Source organism: Papio anubis, chromosome 16 (assembly GCF_008728515.1).
Source record: "Papio anubis isolate 15944 chromosome 16, Panubis1.0, whole genome shotgun sequence".
NCBI classification, from domain to species: Eukaryota; Metazoa; Chordata; class Mammalia; order Primates; family Cercopithecidae; genus Papio; species Papio anubis.
In genome coordinates, this window is record NC_044991.1 from 3,774,322 (window position 1) to 3,798,785 (window position 24,464).

General features: G+C 49.1%; 1 protein-coding gene across 1 annotated transcript in view; it reads right to left on the reverse strand.

Annotated features, from left to right (window-relative positions):
* The window catches only part of TBC1D22A (TBC1 domain family member 22A), a 414,384-nt gene that overhangs the window by 263,749 nt on the left and 126,171 nt on the right, over positions 1 to 24,464 (reverse strand). Inside the window, 2 exon segments of the mRNA XM_031656180.1 lie at positions 15,968 to 16,030; positions 19,544 to 19,672. Of these exon segments, the coding sequence (XP_031512040.1) occupies positions 15,968 to 16,030; positions 19,544 to 19,672 (192 nt within the window).

Genomic DNA, 24,464 nt, shown 5'->3' on the forward strand with positions numbered 1-24,464 from the left:
CTGCCTGGCAGCTAAGGCCGGGTCCAACTGCTCTGTCCAGGCTCATCCACACAAGCAAGGCACAGGAGGTAGACCTCAGGAACACACACTCCGTCAGATGGACGAATTACATCGCTTCCATACAAACTCGGCCCCGCAGAGCCGACCACGCTCGCACCCTGAGGAGTCGATCCCTTCCCACACTGCCTACAATCCTAAATCTTACTGGGCTTGGCAGGCTCCATCCCCAAAATCACATCCCCAAAATCACTATCAACTTCCTGTGTGTGTACAGGAGGACTTTAGGCAGTGGAGCACTCCCACCATTTAACAAGGCCCCTCACTTTACAAAGGAGGGACCTGGAGCCGACAGGTAAAGTCTCTCAACCCAAGGAACCTATCTAGAGTGGCCTCACCAGCCCTCAAGTCTAGGCCCCACCCTATCCCCACGCTAGCATGCAGTCCACACGGCTGTTCAGATGAGTAACAGAGCAACTGCCTAACACAGCAGGCATCTGAGAGACGCCGGTGGAATGAGTAATACATTCGCGCATATATATTCATACATGCTTTTCATTTTCAGTCCACATCTTTCTAGAGAGAACTGAATATTTAACATCAAAGACCAAACCCACTCAACAACACAGTGCTATTTAAGAATTTCTCACGTACCACAGCTTCGCAAATGATGTGAATGCTATTTAACCGAGCTGCAAGTAGTGGCCAGAGGAGCCACGTGGGGGCAGCCCCTCGGTGGCCCCAGAGGGAGATGAAGAAGCGGGACGGCAACAGGAAGGGCCCCTCGGCCAACAGTGCTGCACCACGAGTCACCAACGTGCAGCCCCATCCCTGCCCGGCCACTGAGGCATGAAGGAAGAAGCCCAGGGGACGGCGTGTGACTAGAAGACAGGGAGACTAGGCCCACGAAGGCAGGCACGGGGCACAGGTCCAGCTCAACAGCCCTTGGGTCTGTTCACCAGCAAGCCTCTGAGGGGCCTCTGAGCCCCCGAAAGGGTCAGGAGCAGGAGGTGGAGGGGAAGGAGCCACACGAGAACAGCAGCAGCAGCAACAGAAGGCAAAAGGAATGACAGAGGCGGTGACTCCACAGAAGCTGACCACACGGTCATGAAGAAATGGAGAAACTCTGCCCAGCTCCTCCTCACCAAAAAGGTCCAGGGTGCCTGAGGCCACTGATATCCCTCCACACGCATCCAGGGGGCCACGGCAGCCAGCAGCCACCGGACCCGTCCCTGTCGCCACGCGGTGTCCTCTACAGCCCAGGGAACAAGCAGTGCAGCGCCCCAGGAGCACACACCCTGGACAGAGGGAGTCAAGGCAGGCACTGCCCAGAGCAGGGGGCAGTCGCACTGCACAACGAAAGAGAGACACAGAGAGAGAGAGAGAGAGAGAGAGAGAGAGAGCGCAAGCACATGTGACTGTGTGTGTACAGGAAGACTTTAGGCAGTGGAGCACTCCCACCATTTAACAAGGCCCCTCACTTTCAGAGGGCTTGTCTCACATGTGCACGCACGCACACACACAAACACTCTCAAGCCTAAATCTACTCATACGCATGAATGCAATACTTCCCTTAGCAGCCTAAGTGCCGGAAAAAACCAATTTGGCAAATAGGACATACCCAGCTTCACCCAGGGAGGACGCCAAGGGGAGCCTAAGTCCTCTCGGCACAACAAGTTCCTGGGCTGTGCGGAACATGAAACAGGCTGCTGCAGGGACAGAGATCTGAGCAGGCCGGAGCCCCTGACTTGGTTCCACAGCAGAAGGCTCCATGAGGCCGCGTCTCTGAGTCGTACCTGAGATAGACCGAGTTCTGCCTGAGTACAGCCTCGGGACAGACACAGAATGCGGAACGCACTACGGGGCAAATCGGTGGCACCAAACAGGCACAGCGGGAGGTGGCGAAGCCTTCAGTTAGCAAACAAACAGTGCTGAAGCACTTGCCACGTGAGTGCCCTTTCACAGGCAACCCAACGACCCAGCAATTACCTTCTTCCCCTCATCCAAGTCAGGGCAGAGGGCCTCCGCCCACCCAGACGCCGGGACGCTCTGCACCAGCCTGGGTAGTAATGCCCTTTAAAAGAGCACGCGTGTACTACTTTGAGGAAAAATGCAGAATTCCGATTTCTTATTGACTGAAGAAAGCTAGTCAGTCCAAATTCTTCAGATTGAACTCTGCTTGATGTCCGCTGTCATCCCACTAACATGTAAATAAAGGACAGCCAGCTCAAGCATTGAACAAAAATGACCTTTAACGCAGCAAGCAGGCTAAAACAGTGAAAAGCGGGTGTCCTGTGGCAGCATGTGACACTGCACACAAAGCCTGGCTCTGCCACTAAAGGCACATGCTTTTAGGCCATTGCTCCTGAGGCCCGCCCCTCAGAGAATCCCAGGGAGACCTACGGACCCCCGAGGCCATCACCACTATAGCAAACCCCAGACGGGTGTGGCATCCAACCCCTTCCCCCCAGTTCACTGCCACAAGCCTGACCACCATCACCTTGTGCCTGGTCCACAGTGACAGTCTCCTGGCTGGTCTTCCTGCTAACACCCCCATGCTCTGCATCCTGCTGAGCAGCAGAGATTGCTGCTGAAAATGTCAGGTCACACCGTCCGTGCCCGTGGCTTCCCAAGACCCTGATGAGACCACGCACTCCTGAGCACGGCTTCAGGTGCGTGCCCAGCCACTCCCTGCTCTCTGGCCTCCAAACCGGCACTGGGTGCTCTCTCACCAGGCCCAGCCACTCCGCAGCTGTCTCGGGGCCTTGGCACTGCTGCTCTTTCCACCTGGAATCCCCACCTCCCAAACTTCCCACAGCTCCCACGATGTTCCACCCAAGGTCTTAGTTCACATGCGTCTCCTCAGAGACAAACTCCTCTACCACCTTCCCCACCCAAAGCAGCAGCTCCTCCACCGCGCCAGCCCGGCTCTGGCCTGCGGCTCTCGTCCAGTTCAAGATGGGTCCCTGGGAAGCGTTTCCTCCACACACTTTACTGCGGCACCCTCAGTCCTGCACGGCCAGCACAGAGGAGGACTGGGAAGCTCTTTGTGGCTGAATGGAGATACGGACGGTGGAGGCGCGGATGGTGCTGCTGCTCCCTGGTGCCCTGCATGTGAGCCCTCCCCTTCCTCCCTTCTCCAGGTTTTGTGCCATTGGCAGGGCCTGGGCTCATTCTGGGGGTCTGTGGGGACTGATAATGAATGCCATGGGTGCCTGCCTGGGTTTGTGATCAGTCTCTCCCATCTGTTTCCTCTACCAGGCAATGCTGCAGCCTGGTACTTCAAACATCAACCAGTCAGGACCTCCGGGCCCCCACTGTCTGAGTGGAAAAACGCACAGAGAGGAAGGGGCAGAAGTAACTCCATCGAAAGGGACAGGGAAGATAGGAGCACTTGGTGAAGGGAGACTGCAGAGAGGTGACGGGAAGAGAGGGGGGTGAAAGCTGAGGTGGGAGGAGGAGAGGAGCCTTCTATGCAGAGAAAAGAGCATGTGTGCACATATGGAGAAGAACACATGCACAAACACCGAGAAGAGCACACACACAGAAGAGCACACACACGTAGAGAAGAGCACATGCAGAAAGCAGCACACGCACAGAAGAGCACACACACGTGAAGAGCACACACACATTGAGAAGAGCACACACACAAAGAGCGCACACACGTGGAGAAGAGCACATGCACACAGAGAAGAGCACACACACAAGAAGAGCACACACGGAGAAGAGCGCAGAGAAAATCCCGTGTACACACACACAGAAGAGTGTAAGTGCTTCGATTCACACCCACAGAGAAAAGCTCATGCACGTATGCAGAGAGCACACGCACACACATGAAAAGCTCATGCACACATATACACAGGGAGGCAAGAGCCCGTGTACACACACAGAGGCACATGCGCACATACACAAAAAAGAACACACACATGCACCTAGAGCACACACACACACAGCCACAGGCCAGTGAAACAGCTCAGCGTCTATCTGGGAACTACATGTGGCTGAGAAATGGACTGAACAGCCTTTCCTTAGTGACTTGCTCGTAGGTGGAGAGCTGTTTCTTTTCTCCCTGAAAAGCCTTCCTATTTCCAATAAGCCAAGCATCTGGGATGGAGAGGCCCTGCCAGATGAAACCCACGGTGCGTGCTCCTGCATCTGCCATCAGTGCCGAGTCCCTGCTACTAAGAGAAGGCCTGAGCATGTTTCCTGCTCAGGGATGGGCTGCCTGCAAGCTGTGTCCAGACCCGCTGTCCCCACTGTAGACAGCGGCACCCAGGCAGCTCACCTATCCTAAACGCACACCAGCCTTGCCAATTAAATCACTGCCACAAACCGCGCAGAGCCATGCAGCCCTCCCCAACATTTATTCTGGGCAGGCTCTCCTTGCTCTTCGTGTAATTACGGATCTAAACTCACCTTCTCGCTGCTTAGCTCCCTCCAACGATAGCTATTAATTTAGAAAGTAAGAAAACATATATGATTTACATTTCTTTGGATAGCAGCAGGGAAGAAAAGGTAAATTACTTGCTTGAATTTCCTGCAGCTGCCCTTTCTCCCATCACTGCTGTGCTGGGGGCACACCAAGAACCAAGATGGCTCCATCCTCCACTAAGCCAAACGCAGGTCGCGGGTCGCAGGTTGCAGGTCCCAGGCGCCCCGCACATGGCTGAAAGGCTAATGTGAGCCTCACCTGCCTGCAAATCATCCCAGCTCAACTTACCCCAGCAGCAGGACCTCCCACCAACCCACCAGAAAAGTGCAAAAGCAGCAGCCATCCCGCCAACGCAGCAGACAGAAACCGACCTCTTAAAATGCTACCACAGATCAGCCTTGTCTAGACTCGGAAGAGGAAAATCCCCACCACCCACAACAATGGAAACAAGTTTCCACAAACAGAGAATGCCTGCGACACTGGAAAGTCATGACCCTAGAAGGATGGTCTGATTTCTGCCTGCCCATAGGCTGCGGAACAACCTGCGGGAAACCAGCAAGGCAGGGGGAAGCTCGGCCCCCAGGTTCAGGACATCCCTGGCCATGCCCCAGAGGCTCCCTTGGCCCCAATCTCTAGGACCTCTGACCCTCGAGTGTCCGCCTTGAGACCCCCACTCAGCTCAGTCCCCAGAGACCCTGCCTGTCCCCCCCCACCTGCCAGCCAACTGTAGGCTCCTCTTCCAGCGCCCACCCCGTGCCCTCCTTCCCAGGGCCGGCTGCAGGGCTGGAAGCTAAGAATGCCGGCCCAGGGGGTGGCTACTAAGGACACCCTGCACGGACCCAAATCAATCCGCTGCTTTACCAACTTGCTCACGAAAGACTCTGAGCAGAGGTGACAGTCACAGATCCCGAGCTCCTCTTCATGCTGGCAAACTGTGAGGCCAACTGACAGGATGACTGTCTCCATCAGAAAGGACAGTGGCCTTCTCCAGGCCCGGGCTTCCCCTTCCTTGCAGCTGCTGTTGTTCTCACGGACTCATTCCTTTTATCTTTTGTCTTAAATCACTTCATACGAGTTATGCCAGTGTTTTGAAATGGCAAAAACTAGTTCTAATCCCAAAATAATTTAGTATCATTTTAAAACCTCCTTCCCAAATCACCTGATTTGTACTGTGGCACCTGAGGGTCCCCACCGTCCCCCTCGGAAAGCCGCAGAGGCTTTAAAACATTTTCTCGGCCAGGCGCGGTGGCTCACGCCTGTAATCCCACCACTCTGGGAGGCCAAGGCGGGCAGATCACCTGAGGTCAGGAGTTCGAGACCAGCCTGACCAACATGGAGAAACCCCGTCTCTACTAAAAATACAAAATTAGCCAGGTGCGGTGATGCTGCCTGCAATTCCAGCTACTCCGGAGGCTGATGCAGGAGAATGGCTTGAACCCGGGAGGCGGAGGTTGCTGTGAGCTGAGATCACGCCATTGAACTCCAGCCTGGGCAACAAGAGTGAAAATCCGTCTCAAAAAAAAATAAAATAAAATAAAAATAAAAAAATAAAAATTCTCATCCTAGTCACCAGCAGGCAAGCCAGGAAAGCGCTCACAGCTGAGAGCACATTTGTAAGGTATTGCCGAGGGTTACCCTGAAATTATCTTGCCACGTGATTTTCACCACAATGAGCTCGCCACATAGCAGACATCACTGAAAGCCTTTTGGAAGAAAAAGAGGTCCCATCCCCAACACCAAGGGACACATGCTGTGGGACTTTGAAGCCCTGCATCAAATAATCGTACCTTTTTTTCCCCCAAAAAAACTGCACTGAGCCAGTTCTAAGCTTTTGCTCTCAGACTGGTAAATATATACATATATATACTTTTTAAATTTAGATATGTATATATATACACACACATATACACACATATATACATATATATATATGACAGATTTCATATCATTTTTTCCAAATAAGCATTTTCAAAGTCTACAGGTGGACACTGAAAAGGGTTTGGGTAAAAGTTAAGCATGCCACCTCCCTTGAAGGTGCGTCCACGGGGGGCAGGGCCCTCAGCAGCAGCCGGGCAAGCTCTGAGCAACTGATGTTTTTCCCGGTTTGCTGGGAGTTCCTGCCACCCCTCAATCCCAACCACTACCCAGTGCCTCCACTGCTGCCTTAGACAGTCTCAGCCAGAAAAGAAGTCAGGTAAGAATCTCTTCAAGGAAATTCCTTTCCTCCCCGCTCCACTGGGGCCGTCTCACAGCAGCGGCCCAGCCAAAAGGAAACGTGCTCCTGTGTGCTGCTTCTTACCCTGCTGGGGCAGGCACAGGAAGACCTGGCAGCTGCAGAACACTGAGGGGGCCTCTCAGACTCCCCACGCCCCCGGACAGGGCCCGATTCCTCACAACTCCCTCAGGACCTTGCTGGCCCCTCTAGACTCACACTCAGAGCAGTGACCAGAGGCAAGAGCTAGGGTGGAAGTCCACTAAAGCGTAACAGGAAGAACCGACAAGTCCCCAAATTCAAGCAGCAAAAGCCAGAGGTACAGAGTCAAGAACCTCAGAGAAGAGGCCTAGCCAGCCGGAGCAGCCATCAGGGTGGGGAGGGCACATAGGCTGGCTCAATGCAGGGAGAGGGCCTGGTCCACAGCTTCCCCGAGTACAGCCACCCCTGCAGGCTGAACCTTGCTCTGCTACCATCCTGTGGGTTCTCAAAGGGGAGCCCATTCGCCTGCAGCCTGGGATGGCTGGGCCACTGAGCTTCACCTCGGCCCCTGGCCCCAGGCACTCACCAGGCCGAGGTCTGTGCACCCTGCAGGGCATGAGGCTGGGTTGCAGAGTCCCCTACAGAAAGAGATCCACAGAGACACCAGGTACACCAGGGAGGTGTCCGCGGCCCAACCGGGCCAGGAAATAGAAGAAATCACAGAGCAGGGAAGTGAGGCAGCCCCAGCAATTCAGTATGACCCTCCAGAGTCGAGTACCCCATACGCTGCCCCTCCTCGGGCTGTCCTCTCCAATTCTTTCAGCCACCCTGGAATGGAGTCGGCAGGATGCAAACTGTGGTTTCATTGACAACTGTACATGATCTCTCTGGGTTTCATGCACATCTGTCTTCATCCCTGACTTCAACTGTGCGCTGCTGAGGACAGAGACATCTGAGTCTTCATGTCACCCCGTGCCCACCGGGTGCCTGTCTGCTGCTGTTCTTCAGGAATCACAACCTTACACCTTTGTGTGTCAAAAATCCAGGTGTGTTACTTGCAGTTTATCGCAGGAAAGGTGAAAACAATGTGCCCACTTGAACGGGGCTCTAAGTGACGGGACTCTGGAGGCGAACAGTCAGCTCAGTGCACTCTGAGTGGAGGCGAACAGTCAGCTCAGTGCACTCTGAGTGGAGGCGAACAGTCACAGCTCAGTGGACTCTGAGTGGAGGCGAACAGTCAGCTCAGTGGACTCTGAGTGGAGGCGAACAGTCAGCTTAGTGGAAGGGCTGGTCTAGCGGACACAGCGGGGCTCTGTACCAGGACAGCAACTTGCATTGCAATGAGCGAGCTGTCGCTTAAGTGGTGATATTATCTAGCAAAGGGCAGTAAAGGAAGGATGACTTAAGGATGTGGCTGTGTTTAAGGACAACACAGAATAATCTGAAGTGGTTCAAACAAGAAGTACTCACTGGATATCATTAGCTACTGAAGTTCTAGTAACATTCTGGATGTTCACACCTTTGTTAGAGAGTGGGAGTTCATTAAAAGTAGTACAAACGGCCGGGCGCGGTGGCTCAAGCCTGTAATCCCAGCACTTTGGGAGGCCGAGACGGGCGGATCACGAGGTCAGGAGATCGAGACCATCCTGGCGAACACGGTGAAACCCCGTCTCTACTAAAAAATAAAAAAAAAAAATTAGCCAGGCGAGGTGGCGGGCGCCTGTAGTCCCAGCTACTCGGGAGGCTGAGGCAGGAGAATGGCGGGAACCCGGGAGGCGGAGCTTGCAGTGAGCTGAGATCCGGCCACTGCACTCCAGCCCGGGCGACAGAGCAAGACTCCGTCTCAAAAAAAAAAAAAAAAGTAGTACAAACTTTAAACTCTTCCCAAAGTATCTTTTCTGCAAATCAGTTAATATTCAACAATAATAAAAATGGTTGCTACTACTGGTTACCACCAGGGCTGAAGAAATTTAAAAACTAGAGGCATTCCCAGTTTGCTTGCCAAACTTTAGAAACCTGAACGCCAGAACACACGTGCTAATTCAGAAGGAAAAGGTTCTTCCTAAAAACCTCAACAGCACTCTCCCACAGAAGGCTCCCAGGAGTGGCTTGAGGTCGCCTACCAAGGACCTCAGTCTTCACCGTGTCCACCTAACAAACACCCCGCATGGCTCCAAGGTAGGCCCGGAACACCAGCAGTTCAATGCACACAAGGGAGCTGAGAGACTCTGCGTAACTAAAAAGGAACTATATTGAAATTGAAAATGTTGCTGTACTCATGTTTACTTATAAACAATCTGATGTGAGAAATTTTAAAATACCATAATTCTACTATATGCATCAGCAGTGTGACATCACAGTATATAAAGTACCACGGAGATAATTTCTGGGAGAGGAGCAAAATAGAGAATTCTCCTGAGAAGACCTGTGGGATGTACAGCCCTCAAAATCCAGAAGCATTGTAACCTCGGAAAGAAGAAATTATTTACAACTCAAGTTTCTGCAACATGATTCAAGGAACATTCTCCCCGTATGAATTATAACACTTCATGAATGAAACCAAAATCAAACTGTAGAAATCTAGAATATGGGTTAAAAGACAACCATATATCACATAAAATCCACACTGAGTACACCAAAACTACTGACTATACGTTTACAACCTAATTAATGGGTAGAACTCTCTTGCGACAAGCAGTAATGCTACATTTGGTGTGTGAATCACTCAACATTCGCCTCATTCAAACATGTTAATTTACAGACCACGTTTTGTGCCCACGTCAGGTGTCTTGATAGGTTAGCAAAACACAAGGGTTTCATTACATCCAAAGAACTAAGTACTGAAAATAAACAATACTTTCACACCAAACATCACAGGGTCACTATTACCAGAGAGAACAACACAGCTGAGAAGACTCCACATCAGAGCTTAACTGAAGAATCAGTACAATGGTCAGAAAGCACTCTCCAAATTAAAGAGAAACCTGGCTTCCACGTCTGGCAGCGTGGCACATCACACGTTAGCAAACTTAACCCTGCAGGGTGGCCTGGCACGTGAGATGCCAACAAACTTCTGAAATGCACTTTTAAAAATCCATCATGACCAATTTGGATTTATTTCAGGGATATACAGTTGGCTCAATACGAGAAAATCTAATAGAATTCACTAGGTTAACAGATCAAAGAAGCAAAAACATCTCTCAGAGGATGGGAGGAAAAAGGATTTGATAAACCTCCACAACCATTCATGATTTTAAAAATAAGAGCAAGGCACCCTCCTTAAAATAGTAAAGATTCAAACCACAAGTCAGTGGTGCAGTGTTAAAAGACTTCCCTTTAAAATCAGCAGTGCGACCAGGACGTTTGCTTTCGCCACTAGGATGAGCACATGAAGGTTTAGAGAAAATTGATTTTGTAATGGGCAAAAATTAGAAAGAACTCCAGTGTCCGTCAACTGGTGCACAGACACACACACTGTGGTATGGCCATCTGGGAATACTACTCAGCAGGAAAAGGCAATGAACTACTGATACTTGCAACAGCAGGCACGAACCTCAAAAACACGATGCCAAGTAAAAGACACAGACTGAAGTCTACAGTTTGTACGATTCCATTTATATGAAATTCTACAAAAGAGCAGGACTCTAGAGGCAGACAGAAGATCAGCAGTTGTCAAGGGCAAGGGTGGGAGAGGAGACTGACACAAAGCGACGGGGAACCTCGCAGAGTGACGGAAATGTTCTGTATCACATATTAGGGGGTTGGTACACACCTATAAACACAGCTGTCAAGCTGGACGTGGTTACTCAAACCTGTAATCCCAGCACTTTGGGAGGCCAAGGCTGGTGGATCTCGAGATCAGGAGTTCAAGACCGGCCTGACCAAGATGGTGAAACCTCGTCTCTACTGAAAATACAAAAATTAGCTGGACATGGTGGGGGGTGCCTGTAATCCCAGCTACTCGGGAGGCTGAGGCAGGAGAATCGCTTGAACCCAGGAGGCGGAGGTTGCAGTGAGCCGAGATCGCGCCACTGCACTCCAGCAGCCTGGGCAACAGAGCAAGGCTCCGTCTCAAAACAAACAAACAAACAAAAAAACTCACAGCTGTCAAAACATCCAATTATAAACCTAAAATGGGTGGATTTTATTCGAGCTCGCTAAAACTGACCAGAGAGAGAGAAAGAGAAAGGGAAAGAGAAAAGAAGGAAGAGAAGGAAAGTAGCAACTGATCACCGTGGACCCGACCATCACCTGTGGAATGGGTAAGTCAATGTTTCCATAGATGTAGGGGGCTGGAGGGATGCTTACGGCAGAAATCCTTCTTCCTACTAGAAGCCCAAACTTTAGGGGAGCACATAACTAAAAAAATCAAAGTTACATTTTCCCTGATCCATACAGCTAACTATACAACCATGTCACTTCGGATGACAGGCTAAGTCACAGCCAGTAAGAAACAAGCAGAAGTGCTATGCGCAGCTGCTGGGACACACTTTTAAAGTGGGGGTACGGCCTTCTCTACCCATGCCTTATTAGCCCTGCCAGTGGAAGGCAAACGTGATGAAGAGTGCTAGGCCAGCCGCCCTGGACCACGAGGTCAAAGACAAGCACACAGAGGAACAAACAATTTGCTGACAATGACCTCGTACTGGAGACAGTAATCGAGTTCTGTCCTGTGAAGGCACCATAATTAGGGATTTGCCATCACTTGCAGATGTATTCAAATCTAACCTCTACAATGCCAGAAACCATAACTCAATGTTTTCTACTGGCCAACACAAGACAAACTTTTTTTTTTTTGAGACAAAGTACTGCTCTGTCACCCAGGCTGGACTGCAGTGGTGCCACCTCGGCTCACTGCAGCCTCCACCTCCCGGGTTCAAGCAATTCTCCTGCCTCAGCCTCCCAAGTAGCTGGGACTACAGGTACACCCCACTACGCCTGGCTAATTTTTAAATTTTTCATAGAGACAAAGTTTCGCCATGTTGGCCAGGCTGGTCTTGAACTCCTGACCTCAGGTGATCTGCTTGCCTTGGCCTCTCGAAGTGCTGGGATTACAGGCGTGAGCCACCACGCCCGGCCAAGACAAACATTTCAATACTTTCCTAAAGCCCCTTGCGCATCATTCAGTTTCCCCACACACACAAGGCTGTGCTCAGGTTACCCCCTCTTCACACTCTGCCAGCCTGCAGGAGCCTGGCTCTCCCAGAAGCTCATCTACCCTCCAAGTTGATCCATTCTGCCAAGCCTTGCTGAGCTGGGACCTGGAGAGGATCAGCACCCCCCAGGGGGAGCACGTGGGAGCCGAGCAAGACCCACTGCCAAGGGCGTGAAAGGAAACTGAATCTTGAAATCCCAAACTTATTGAGCCAAAGGGAAAAGTCAAGCTGGGAACTGGGCGACGCAAACCTCCCTTCCCCTTTTGGTTCCAAAATAAGAAGGCTACAAGATGAAGCTACACGCCTCCCCCATATTTTGCCCACAAGGAAATTCCTAGTGAGCTGCAAGACCTTTTAAGGTGCTTCTGCAAACATTTCACCATGGCAGTGTAAATGGACAGCTTATGTTTACAGGTGCAGTCTCCCCCAGCCCACCAGACACAAATGCATATCTGATTGTTCCCCGGCCCCATTGTGTCTAGGTTATCTTATGTAACACGCAGACTCCCTGCATCTTCCCTCTGCTCCATTTGTCTATGTCATTTTACATTTAAAAAAAAAAAATGCAGATTCACTGAGCCAGACAAAGGCATGAATGACTGTTTTTCTCTATCTCCCTCTTACATGAAAATTGTGCACTTCTCAATATCCGGCCCTGTCCCCTTTAAATTTGGAGCCCTGAAAATCATCGTCGGAGAAAACATAGACCTGAATCCCAGGCGTGCTTCCTTAACTTTGGCAAACAAACCTCCTAAAATGATCGAGAATTGTCTCATCATTTTTTCTCAATTGACAGGGGAAGCTTTCCAAACCAACAGCTCGAGGCCCACGGGGGTCAGAGACAAGAGGACCAATTGCCAATTGCTACCACTAGCAGTAGTGACTCAGGGTCCACACCCTGAGACCAAGGGGCCGAGAGGTCAGCCGCACAAAGAATGTGGCAAGTGGCAGGAAAAAATAAATGAGAATAAACCAAAGATCCTGTGGCAGGCTCTATTTCCCATTTTTAAAATCATAAGTAAAAAGGAGATTATAATAAATTATTTCATTTTCCAGGTATGATAAGCACAATTACTAAAAAGGACAATCAAAGAGAAGCGTCTCATAATGGCTCCTTCCGTTGGACACTAATTTTCTCTTTTTGTATTCTACAATCTATAAGTACTTTTGCTTTAACAATCCTGAGTTGTTTTTTTAACAGATTTACTGCACAGACAAGAAATGTCAAAGTTTAAAAGTGCATTTACTGAAGCAATCAACATGCAAAACAAAATATTTCAAACGATAAAAAAATTCAGCTTTAAAGAGATAACATTTACTATAACAAGAAAAAATGTGATAACTAAGAATAAATCTAATAAAATATGTGAGGCAGGAGAATAGGGTCTGGAGGCAGGTAACCTAAGGCCAATTCACACTAGCTTCCTAGAAGTAAAAAAAAAAAAAAAAACTTTCCGTGCCCAGGTAACAAAAGGACCAGAGGCTACTCCCTTCACAATCCACCCTTTTTCTGCGTGGCAGATGAAATACTGAAAGTACCTCTGATTGGTCCCAGGCCAAGTCTTCATCTGCATAGAAGTGTAACTTTGTGACTTCAGCCTCCGATTCGTCACTTTCTGCAACCAATCAGACGTTTGCATAGGGTGTTTTATAACTTCACTTCAGCCTCTCATTGGTCGCTTTCTGCAACCAATCAGACTGATCGTGGGCCACTACTTCATTTACATAGGGTGTACACCAAGTAACCAATGGGAAACCTCTAGAGGGTATTTAAACCCCAGAAAATTCAGCTACCAGGCCCTTGAGCTGCTTGCTCAGGTCCACTACTGACTGAGGAGTGTGCTTTCATTTTCAATAACTCTCTGCTTTTGTTGCTTCATTCTTTCCTTGCTTTGTTTGTGCATTTTGTCCAATTCTTTATTCAAAGCATCAAGAACCTGGACACCCTCCATTGGTAGGTAACACATGTACAAGGCCCTTCATGGGGAAAATTCAAAAGCTTCACTGAAAAGCATTAAAAATGACTTTTAAAAGAGGAACGAGCACGTTCACGAAAATAAATATTTAATTTCATAAAGCTATCCATTCTCCCAAACTGAAAATTGTCTTTTCTGACCCCTAACTTTCCATGCAACAGAAAGATTCCATGCAATTCCAGTCATAAACCAAACAGACCTCAAAAACAAAAACCAAGTGAAAGACCTTGGCAAACTGACTCTGAGACGTGTGTAGAAGAGCAAGGGGTGGGACTGGCCATTCACGGTGAAGAAGAAAATACTGGGCGGTGTGCGCCCCCACCAGGTAGGAGGACTTCATGAAGCTAAATTACTTGCAAGGTGCAATACGAAGGGAAGACTCCCTAAATACTGGGACCAAAAACAAAAAACACACAACACAGATCTATATGAATGTGGTAGTGACAGAAAACAGGAGTGACGTCGCAAATACGGGAGACTAGCTGGACCCAACAACAGTATGGGGCCTGCCGCTGTCTCAGGAGGAAATTAAACAGTTTCCTACCTCCCATCACACAGCCATCAACTGCAGATGAACTGAACACGGAGGCATGAAAAGCAAAACTTTTGGATGAAAATCTGGGCAGACACCTTCATGTGTAGAAAAAGGTTCTTTGGATAAAGCGCGAACCACTGCTCACCAAAAGAGACTGTGAAGTTCAACCACACTAAAGCTAACAACTTCTGATCATCAAGATCCACCAGGAAAAAAGGAAGAGAAAAGCTGCAGGGGGCAGAAGATCTTTGCAACATACAAACTGACAAAGAATCAGAATTCTTCCCATGTAAAGATCAACAACTCATGAAAGAGTGAATCAACAAACCAAAAGAAAAATGAGCAAAAGGCAGGAACATTTTGCAGAAGGGGGAAGACAGAAGACATCCGTAAATATACAGAGATGCTTAACTCTGAGAGCAACCAGAGAAACGAACTGAGGACTCCAGTAGGAATATCCACCAGAGCAACAAAAACAAGAAGTCCGCGGCATGAAGAACTGGCAAAGAAGTGCGGCGCGCGGAGGGAACGCTCACACCCTGCAGAGGGGAGATGCATTGGTAGAGGTCGTCTGGGAAGTGTGTGGACATTATCTTGAAGGTACAACAGGCACACACCACACCCAGTGATGCAGTAATTGTACTGCTTTGTAAACGCCTTAGAGAAACCTTACCTGTGGGCACCTGCAGAAACGTACGTGAAGGCTCCAGATAGCACCCTTCCTAACAGCAAAACATCAGAAACAACCCAAATGTCCAACAGGAAGAAGGCGAAGGAGAGTGTGGAATATTTAAATAACAAACCATTATACAGCTAGATACAACAGATTCGCTGAATCTTAGAAAACAATGAGAGAGGCCGGGCGCCGTCGCTCACACCTGTAATCCCAGCATTTTGGGAGGCCAAGGAGGGCAGAGCACTTGAGATCAGGAGTTCGAGACCAGCCTGGCCAACACAGCAAATCCCCATCTCTACAGAAAATACAAAAATTACTTAGGTACAGTGGTGGGTGCCTGTAATCCCAGCCCAGGGAGGCTGAGGCAAAAGAATCACCTGAACCCAGGAGGTGGAGGCTGCAGTGAGCTGGGATCACACCACTGCACTCCAGCCTGCGAGACAGAGCAAGCCTCTGTCTCTAAATAAATTAAGGAAAAAAACAAGAGGCAGAGACCAGACTACACAAAGAGTGATGCAGCTCCAAAAGACCCAAATTAAATGAATACATTGTGTTCCTACTGTCCCATGAATGAAAGTCACAAAGAATCGAAAACATAAAAGGCAAGAAAGCGTCATCCAGGAAGGGGGTTGCAGGGGGTGGGGGATACATAAGCAGCCTCAGTGCTCTGGGTCAGGCCTGAGGTCATGGCCATGTGTGTCGCTGGGCAGCACTGGGGGGTTCTGGTTCCTCAGTCTGGTGGTGGATCATGAGTGCATACATCCACACATGTGTATTACATACATTGCTTGCTGTGTGTCAATATTATACAGTAAAAACACTGAAAGAACAAATAAGATTCCTGTCAGCAACTGTGTCCACAAGGGCCAGACGCACTGGCAGTTCGCCACAGCAACCTTGCTTCTGGGCAAGCACCTCCGGCTGCACCCACTGTTTGGTTAGCACAGGGGGCATCAGCCACTCCCAACAAGGGGAACTGCCTCACGGCAAGAGCGTCTTACCTCCGTCACCTTGGGCTGCAGGATCAACGCTTCAGGGCTCATGCGAGGGATGTCTATGTGGATCTGGAGAAGCAGGAGAAAAGACATTTATGTTACGTGACAACAAACATCATTGCAAGCGTTATGATGACAACCGCAACACTGAGGGAAGTCCTTCCCCTGCCTCTACCCTGCTCTCTCCTTGAGGATTCTTGTTCTCTGTTACCGCCTTCTCCCCTGAAGGAGGCATCCAAAGTCTATTCTTTCCGAACAGCTTGCCCAGTCCTAGGCAACAGGCTTGCTTAACACTGACCCCATCCAGCAGCCACTGCGGCGTGATTAGGAACAGAGCAGGCCTCGGCCGCTTAGTACATCAGCCACAGCAATTAGTAAACATCGATTTTCAGCCTCTGACACAGAGAGCAATTCAAGTACATCAATAGTTTACACGTTTTCGGCTGTGACAGCTTCTTCTTGGACAGAGGCCACATTTTTCTCCACTTTATGAAGTCCTGGGGGAATCTAGAACATTTTTCAAAGGAAGCATTTGAAAGCCTCTGTTAGTGTCAGCTGGTTCCTGCTTGGCCACCATCTGACATGACAGTCATAATAAAGTCCCCAACACTGCAGAGGGGGACACTTGTGGCTTCAAGAAGCAACCAAACGAGAGTGTTATGAGCTTGGGCTGGCATCACAGGCTGGCCCCCAGCATCCCACGGGAACATCTCACACCAGCCCACGCTCCCGTTTATCCAGGACAATGGCGCCAATGGGCTGAGGGAAACAGGCAAATTTTAATGCCAAGGGAGATGCTACGATTGCGTTTCATTTCACCCCATCCTTGCACATCTCCACAGAGGACTGTAACACCCAGGAGGCTGGGACACCATCACTCTGCCACTTATCACGCTGTGGCCAGGCCTCAGTTTCCTTGTCTACAAAATGCCTGCTCCAAGTATCTCAAAAGGTTACTGGTGAACATCAAGTAAGACTGAGAGTCAACAGCCAAATGGAATAAGCTGAGATGCACACACATCTGTGATGCATGCCAAAGGAGGCCTGCCAGCAGCAGCGCTGCCGAGGAGGAGGAGGAAGGGGAGGAAAAGCAGGAGGAGGAGGAAGGGGAGGAAGAGCAGGAGGAGGAGGAAGGGGGGGAGGAGGAAGGGGGGGAGGAGGAAGGGGAGGAGGAGGAAGGGGAGGAGGAGGAAGGGGAGGAAGAGCAGGAGGAGGAGGACGAGAAGGAGGAGGCAGAAGCAGCACTACTCTATCCAGACAGGCAGGGCCAAAGGACTGCAGCTGGCCCCATGCAGGAGTCCAGGTGCCAGCAGGAACAAGGGCCCAGGTCTCTTGTCAGGGTGTCCTGGAGGCCTAACTGCTCTCCCATACAGTTACACTTGTGTGGACACACATCTGTCCTGGCATGAACAGCGTAAGCTCCTGCAGGGCATGAACCAGGTCTGAGCCACCTCTGCACAACCAGGGCCAGCACAGCGCCCCTTACAAAGGAGCACCTGTCACACATTTATTAAGCAGACGAGGCGGCGCCCACCAGACCCGACCCGTGCCATCATCCTCACTGTCAGGAGAGGCTCCAACGTTAGACAGGCGGTCCTCCACAAGGCTGGGCACGTGGGGCTCTATGCATCCCTCCTTCCATCCTGCCGGCCTCCCATGATACACAGAACTGGGCAAGTCAGAAAAAGGCCACAAGAGAGCTGACTGAGGGAGGAACAGACAGACCAGATGAACGTTTAACTCTGACTCCATGTGGCTCTGACATAACATCTTCAGCAGAAGAGTGAGCACATAAAAATCAAATGAAGAAAGGATGGAAAGCGAGTGGGGACCCTGCCGAGACCACCCCCATCCTGCTCCCTCTACCAGTGTGCAGGGGCGGCACTGCCCACTGCGGGTCAGACGACCGGTCGGGCTCAGCCCACAGGTCAAACACCTAAGTGGATGTAAAGGAGAAACCAGGGTCTCCAAACCCCCACTGGGCCCAGCTCTGCCTGAAATGGTGATGGCGAGAACGTAGAAGGCACAGTTCCAAGAGGCCTCAAAGCATCAGGCAGACAGGAAAAACTACCATGTTGCCGGATGCATGTCTAATCTGTATTAATGTAGAAATAGTCTGGGAATTCACAATAATCTGGAATCTTTTTATTACCTATCACAGTAACTAAATAAAGATGCATGCAACCTGTTCGTAATTAACTTTCTCTTCAAAAACTCATAACAGAATTCTGCTTGGTAAAACTCGCAGATAGATGCTAGTGTCATCCTTTTGAAATCTTTTCTGAAATTAAAATGCATTAAAAAACGGGTTCAAAATAATGCCAAATTTATCAATTTCCTAAAACCAGTGGAGTGGCAAAGGAGGCCAGGTAAGCTAATATTTCCTTAAGCCAATCCAAAGTAATCTGTGTATCAAATCCGTTTCCCAGAGTAACTGGGTGGCGGCCCAGTGAGGCCCAGGGGCCCTGGTGTGGGACAGAAGGCAAGACGGGCCACAGGCAGCTCCGGCCTGGAAGGAAATGGAGGTGGCCGCTTTGCCACAGCCTCACTCCTAAGTCACTTTTCCTCCTGCAGCCCTGTGTCCCATCCATCTTGGAAGATGCCGTCCAGGAAAGCATTTAACTTAAAGAATCTTTTATTACGTAACAGAGGTAAGGTGTATATTTGGCCTTTTTTTTTTTTTTAACAGATAAAACCAACTACCAAAGAACTGTAGCTATCCCATGTCTGAGAGAGAAAATGTGGCAAAGCTCCTTCACCTAGAAGCAGGGTTTGCAGAGGGAAACATTCCTGCCATGCATCAGGAAACCCACAAGCTGATTTCAGATAGCTAAGCCAATGATGCCAATTAAGAGCTACCATTTTGACCTTTCACATATTACAAAGAGAGTGAGAACTATAAAGTCCTCAAAGAGCTATTCTAACAGCAAATTCTGAGTGTAGTGTGAATCATAAATCAATTTTAAGTATTTTCCCAGTACGTACATCATCTGTCAACTGACTATTTAAGAAACCATCATTAGACACACTTTATATTAAACTAAATCGCAAAATGGTAACTTGGCTACACCTTCCGCTATGGTCTGAAGTGTGTCCCCTGCAAAACGAAGCTGATGAACACTCCTTTCCTGGGCTGGTATCACATCCCTAACCGGACCAAAGAGCCCAGGGCCAGTGAAGTCCCAAGCAACCTCTCTGTCCCCATGCCATCCAGCTAAATGCCTGGGCTGGGCCTTTAGGAATGACCTTTGATCACCAGACAGCAGCTCACTGTGATACAAACTCCCACCATCACACCAAGGCTGGTCTCAGGAATCCCAGGCATTTATTTTGTAACCTCAATTTAAAATACTCTCCTCTTGTAGAGGGAACTGAAGACAAGCAAGATAGTACTATCAGAGGAAATCTGCCATTATTTGTTTTAAAATGTACTTATTAGAAAATAAAACTCTGAGAGCTAATCAGGGACCTGCATCTTTAACTCTGACCAACTCCACATGGTTTTCATAAAACATTTCCTCCCATAAATCACACCAAACAAAGTACTTCAGGCAACATACGAAAAAGAGAAAGGATCCCCACCTGCCTGTATGTGTCCTGGTGAACTTCGTCGTTCCTAGAATCGTAATAGTGCTCAATAAATGCAAAATATTCTTTTTGTTTTCTCTGGAGAGTGGCTGGTCTCCGGTCTACGTTGGCAGGAAGGTAACCCTGGGTGAGAAATAAAAAAAACAAAAAATATACATGGTTATAGCTAATGCATGGAGTCCCTGTTGGAAGTGAGAAATAAAAAGGCTTCATCCTACCTGAGCTTGGCATTCTGAAATCTGACACAGAGAGGAGCACAAATTGGGAAAAATGAAACACACACAGCGAAGTTCAGCCAGCTCCACACAACACAAGCGCCACTCCTGACAGCACTGAGGAAGCGGCCCGGGCCTGCGTCCCCAGCCTCCCGGTGCAGGCCCTCTCCACTCAGCCAGACAAGAGTCCCACAGGCTCTGCAGCAGGTGGGCCCAAGGTTCTTCTACAGCAGGGCTGCAAGATTAAACAAGCCCTTCTCTAGAGGTCTCATACACCAGAAAGGATTCCAAAGTCTGAACAGTCTAACAGCAACCACGCGCACACACACACATATACATGTATACATGCATGCACATATACACATACGTGTGTATGTACTGTCACTTATGCAAATGTGCCATCTTCAAAGACTCATGGGCCTGTGGCAGCCGCAGCACCAGTACGTGAAGGGGACCTGAAGTCAGAAAGGGCCAGGCAGCACAAGGAGGTCATGAAGAGCCTGATTCCTGGGCCAGACTGCCTGGGATTTCATGTTTTCTGTTGCCTTATTTCTACTTTTTAACTTGACATTATTGACAATATATAGTTGTCCCTAAGTATGGGAATTTTGGAATACCAAAATTCTTTTTTTTTTTTGAGACAGAGTGTCGCTCTGTCACCCAGGCTGGAGTGCAGTGGCCGGATCTCAGCTCACTGCAAGCTCTGCCTCCCGGGTTTACACCATTCTCCTGCCTCAGCCTCCTGAGGAGCTGGGACTACAGGTGCCCGCCACCTCACCCAGCTAGTTTTTTGTATTTTTTTAGTAGAGACGGGGTTTCACCGGGTTAGCCAGGACGGTCTCGGCCTCCCAAAGTGCTGGGATTACAGGCTTGAGCCACTGCGCCCAGCCAAGAATACCAAAATTCTTAGCTATGCAAGACCCTTATATAAAATGCTGCAGTATTTGCATGTAACCTATGCACATCTGCCTGAATAAATAATCTCTAGATGACTTATGACACCTGACACAAGGTAAATGCTACATAAGTAATTGTTATAATACTGTTGTTTTTTATTTATATTATCTTTTGTTGCACTGTTACTTTTTTTTTTATTTTTTGAGACAGTCTTGCTCTGTCACCAGGCTGGAGTGCAGTGGCATGATCTTGGTTCCCCACAACGTCCGCCCCCCAGGTTCAAGTGATTCTCCTGCCTCAGCCTCCCGAGTAGCTGGGATTACAGGCACCCACCACCATGCCCAGCTAATTTTTGTATTTTTAGTAGAGACAGGGTTTCATCATGTTGTCCAGGATGGTCTCGATCTCTTGACCTCGTTCTTCACCCGCCTCGGCCTCCCAAAGTGCCGGGATTACAGGCGTGAGCCACCACGCCCGGCCTTTTTTTTCCAAGTATTTTCGACGCACAATTGGTTGAATCTGCAGATGCAAAACCCCCAGATATAAATGGCCAATTCTAATTTATAAAATAAGATGCGCCCATTTTAAGCAATCAGTTTGGTGGCTTTTGACAAGGGCTTCCAGCTATGTAACTACTACTCCAAAGAAGATACACACTTCCATCCCCCTGCCCCCATAGACTTCCCAGTACCCTCTGCAATCCATCCCAACCCTGGCCGGCGAGGCGCTCACCTCCTCACTGTGCATGGCTGACGCTGCCCTAGGACTCCCCAGAAATGCAGTCACTCAGGACCTGCGCTTTGTGCGAGCTTTTCCTTCACTCGGCAGCACAGCGCCTTCCGAGACGGATGCAAGTTACATGAATCAGCTGTGATTTCCTTTTTCTAGCTGCATCCCTTGAATTGATCCGCCAGTTTGTTAAAGATTCACCTGTCAATGAGCATTTGGGTTGTTTCCAGTTGGGGGTTGGTTATATTCCTGCACAGGATTTTCGTGGGCATACGCTTTGGGTTTTCATGGTTAAATACCTAGGAGTCGAGTTACTGAGCCATAACACTGGGATATGCTTAGTTTTCTAAGAAACTGTGAGCTCTTTTTCCAAAGAAATTACTCCACTTTACATTCTCACCAGCAATGTATGAGAATTCCAGATGCTACATAGCCTTCCCAACACCTGGTATTGTGAATCCAACTATCAGCCATGCTTTTGGGTGTGGTTTTAATTTCGTTTCCATCATGATTAATGATAAAGAAGAGAGACTTCATGGAGCCATCGCATCTCTTCTTTAGTGAAGTATCTGTTCAAATCTTTGGCCCAGCTTTTACCCAGCTTGTGTGTCAACTTATTACTGAGCTCGATGAGCTCTGTACACACTCTAGATACAAATCTCTCTTTTCTTCGTATGTACTGTCATTCCTCTCCCTAGCCTATGGCTTGCTTTTATGTCTCAAACAGATGAGGTCTTAAAGTTTCATGAAGTCCAGTTGATAGTTTTTCTTTTATAATTAGTGTTCTTGTATCTTATCTAAAAAAGATTTTCGGCCAGATGCAGTGGCTCACGCCTGTAATCCCAGCACTTTGGGAGGCTGAGGCGGGCAGATCACGAGGTCAGGAGTTCGAGACCAGCCTGGCCATTATGGTGAAATCCGTCTCTACCAAAAACCAGCCAGTTTTTAGTAGAAATCCGTCTCTACTAAAAACCAGTCTCTACTAGCCAGGTGTGCTGATGCGTGCCTGTAATCCCAAGTACTCAGGAGGCTGTAGCAGAAGAATCACTTGAACCCGGGAGGGAGAAGTTACAGTGAGCCGAGATCATGCCACTGCACTCCAGCCTGGGCGACAGAGCAAGACTCCGTCTCAAAAAAAAAAGAAAAAGTTTTTCTCCTTGTTTTTTTTCCTGGCAGTCTTACTGCTGTGCCTGGCCACGTCTTTCTCATCCCTCAAGTGTCTCCAGTGGTCACTTCTCCCATGAGGTCTGACCAGGCTCCTGGTCAGTAGTCACTTTTCCCACGAGGCAGGGCTGGTCATCCAGCCCTCCAGCAGCCTCTAGGAGGAAGTTCGCTCAGGACCAGCCCCTCATGGTGCCAACCAGATGGCGGGCACACAAGCTTTCACTGGGTGAATCACATATGAACGAGTGACTGCATGAACAAATACATCCCGGACGGTGCTTTCTGCCTTTGAAAGTGCTTCCACGTCTGTAGTAGACATCACTGTGGTAGTCACCAAACAACTACTCATCCTCGCTGGAACAGAGCCCTGAAGCTGCTCTGGGTGCCATATCTCCCTCTGCCCAACCCTTGCGGTCCGGATGAGGAGCCTCTTCCTTCAGGAGAGGTCTCCACCGGGCTAAGCTACACGGCTAAGCCATCCTCCAGTCACCATGACTGACAGTTCGGGGGTGGAGAGGTGGCCCAACACGGGGATAGGAGCCAAGCCAGGGCTTTCCTTGGCTGCTGCTGTGAACAAAAGTGAATGTGGCAAGTGTGGAGTTGCAGCGGCCACCCTCTGACGGGAGGGGAGAATCACAAGCTGCAGGTCCGTCAGGAAAAGCTGACCTGAAGGAGAGCGGGACTCAGAGAGTCCAGGCCTCGAGCATGAAGCCAGACTTCAGCTGTGTGAGCACTGGCCTTCCTTCCATTCTCCAGTTTCCACTGGCCTCTATTCTGCATTATCAATTACACTCAGGCACACTCGTGTTAACACATTAGGATCACACCACTGAAACTTCTTTTTAATAAATGCTTACTGAAGTACAGCATTCTTATATAAACGCATACCCCAAAATCATGTGTGAATTATCACAAACTGAACACACCTGTCAACACCACCCAGGTAAAAGCCAGACCATCACCGTCTTAGCAGGCCTCTCAGTCACCGTCCCTTACCTCCTCCCCTCCTAAGTGGCATTTTTTCTGTCTGGCTGTTTGCATTCAGTGTTACACTTGAAAACTCATTCATGTTATAATGCATCACAGTAGTTCCTTCCTCCACTGCTGCGTAACACGGCCGTGTGTGAAATCCATTCTGTTAACACACATTTGTGCTGTTTCCAGTTTTTGCTTTAAAATTTCTTGAAGCTCCCTTTTACGGTACATGCTATGCATTTCTGTTAAGTGTATACCTGGGAGTGGGCCTGCTAGGTTTGCATACCTCTGAAAGACTTTGCTAAAGGATTTTCAAAGTGATTCTACTCCCGTCAGAAGTGTGTGCAAATTCCCAATGTCCTACATCCTTGCCAACACTTGACACTGGAACCTTTTCGCATCAGCCTTTCAGATGGCTTTGCAGTGGTAGCTATCAAGCTCCATTTCGTTTTCATCTGAATTTCCCAGGAGACAAAGGGATGCCGTTGGGTGTCTGCATCTGTGAAGTGTGAGGACAGATGGATTAGTCTCTCCTATGAGGCCATCTGCCTCCTCCTTTCTGACTCACACGCGTTCATATCTAGATAGTACACGTGAGCCCTGCTGTAAACAGCCTCCTTCTGTGACTTGCCTTTTCACCTTATTAATGACGTCTTTGATGAAGAGAAGTTCCTAACTTTAATGTAGCCCAGTTTATGAATCTTTTATGACTGGTCCTTTCCCTTTAAAATCATGACCATATTCCCACTGTCATGAAGTCCTGTTCTACAACAGGAATCAGCAAACTAAGGCCCATCACCTATTTGTGTAAATAAAATTTTGCTGGACAGGGCACAGCCCATCTGTGTATGTGCTGTGTGTGGCTGCTTTTGCCCTATCGCAGCAGAGTGGAGTGGCTACAAGAGACCACACGGTCCACAGGCTCAAATATTTAC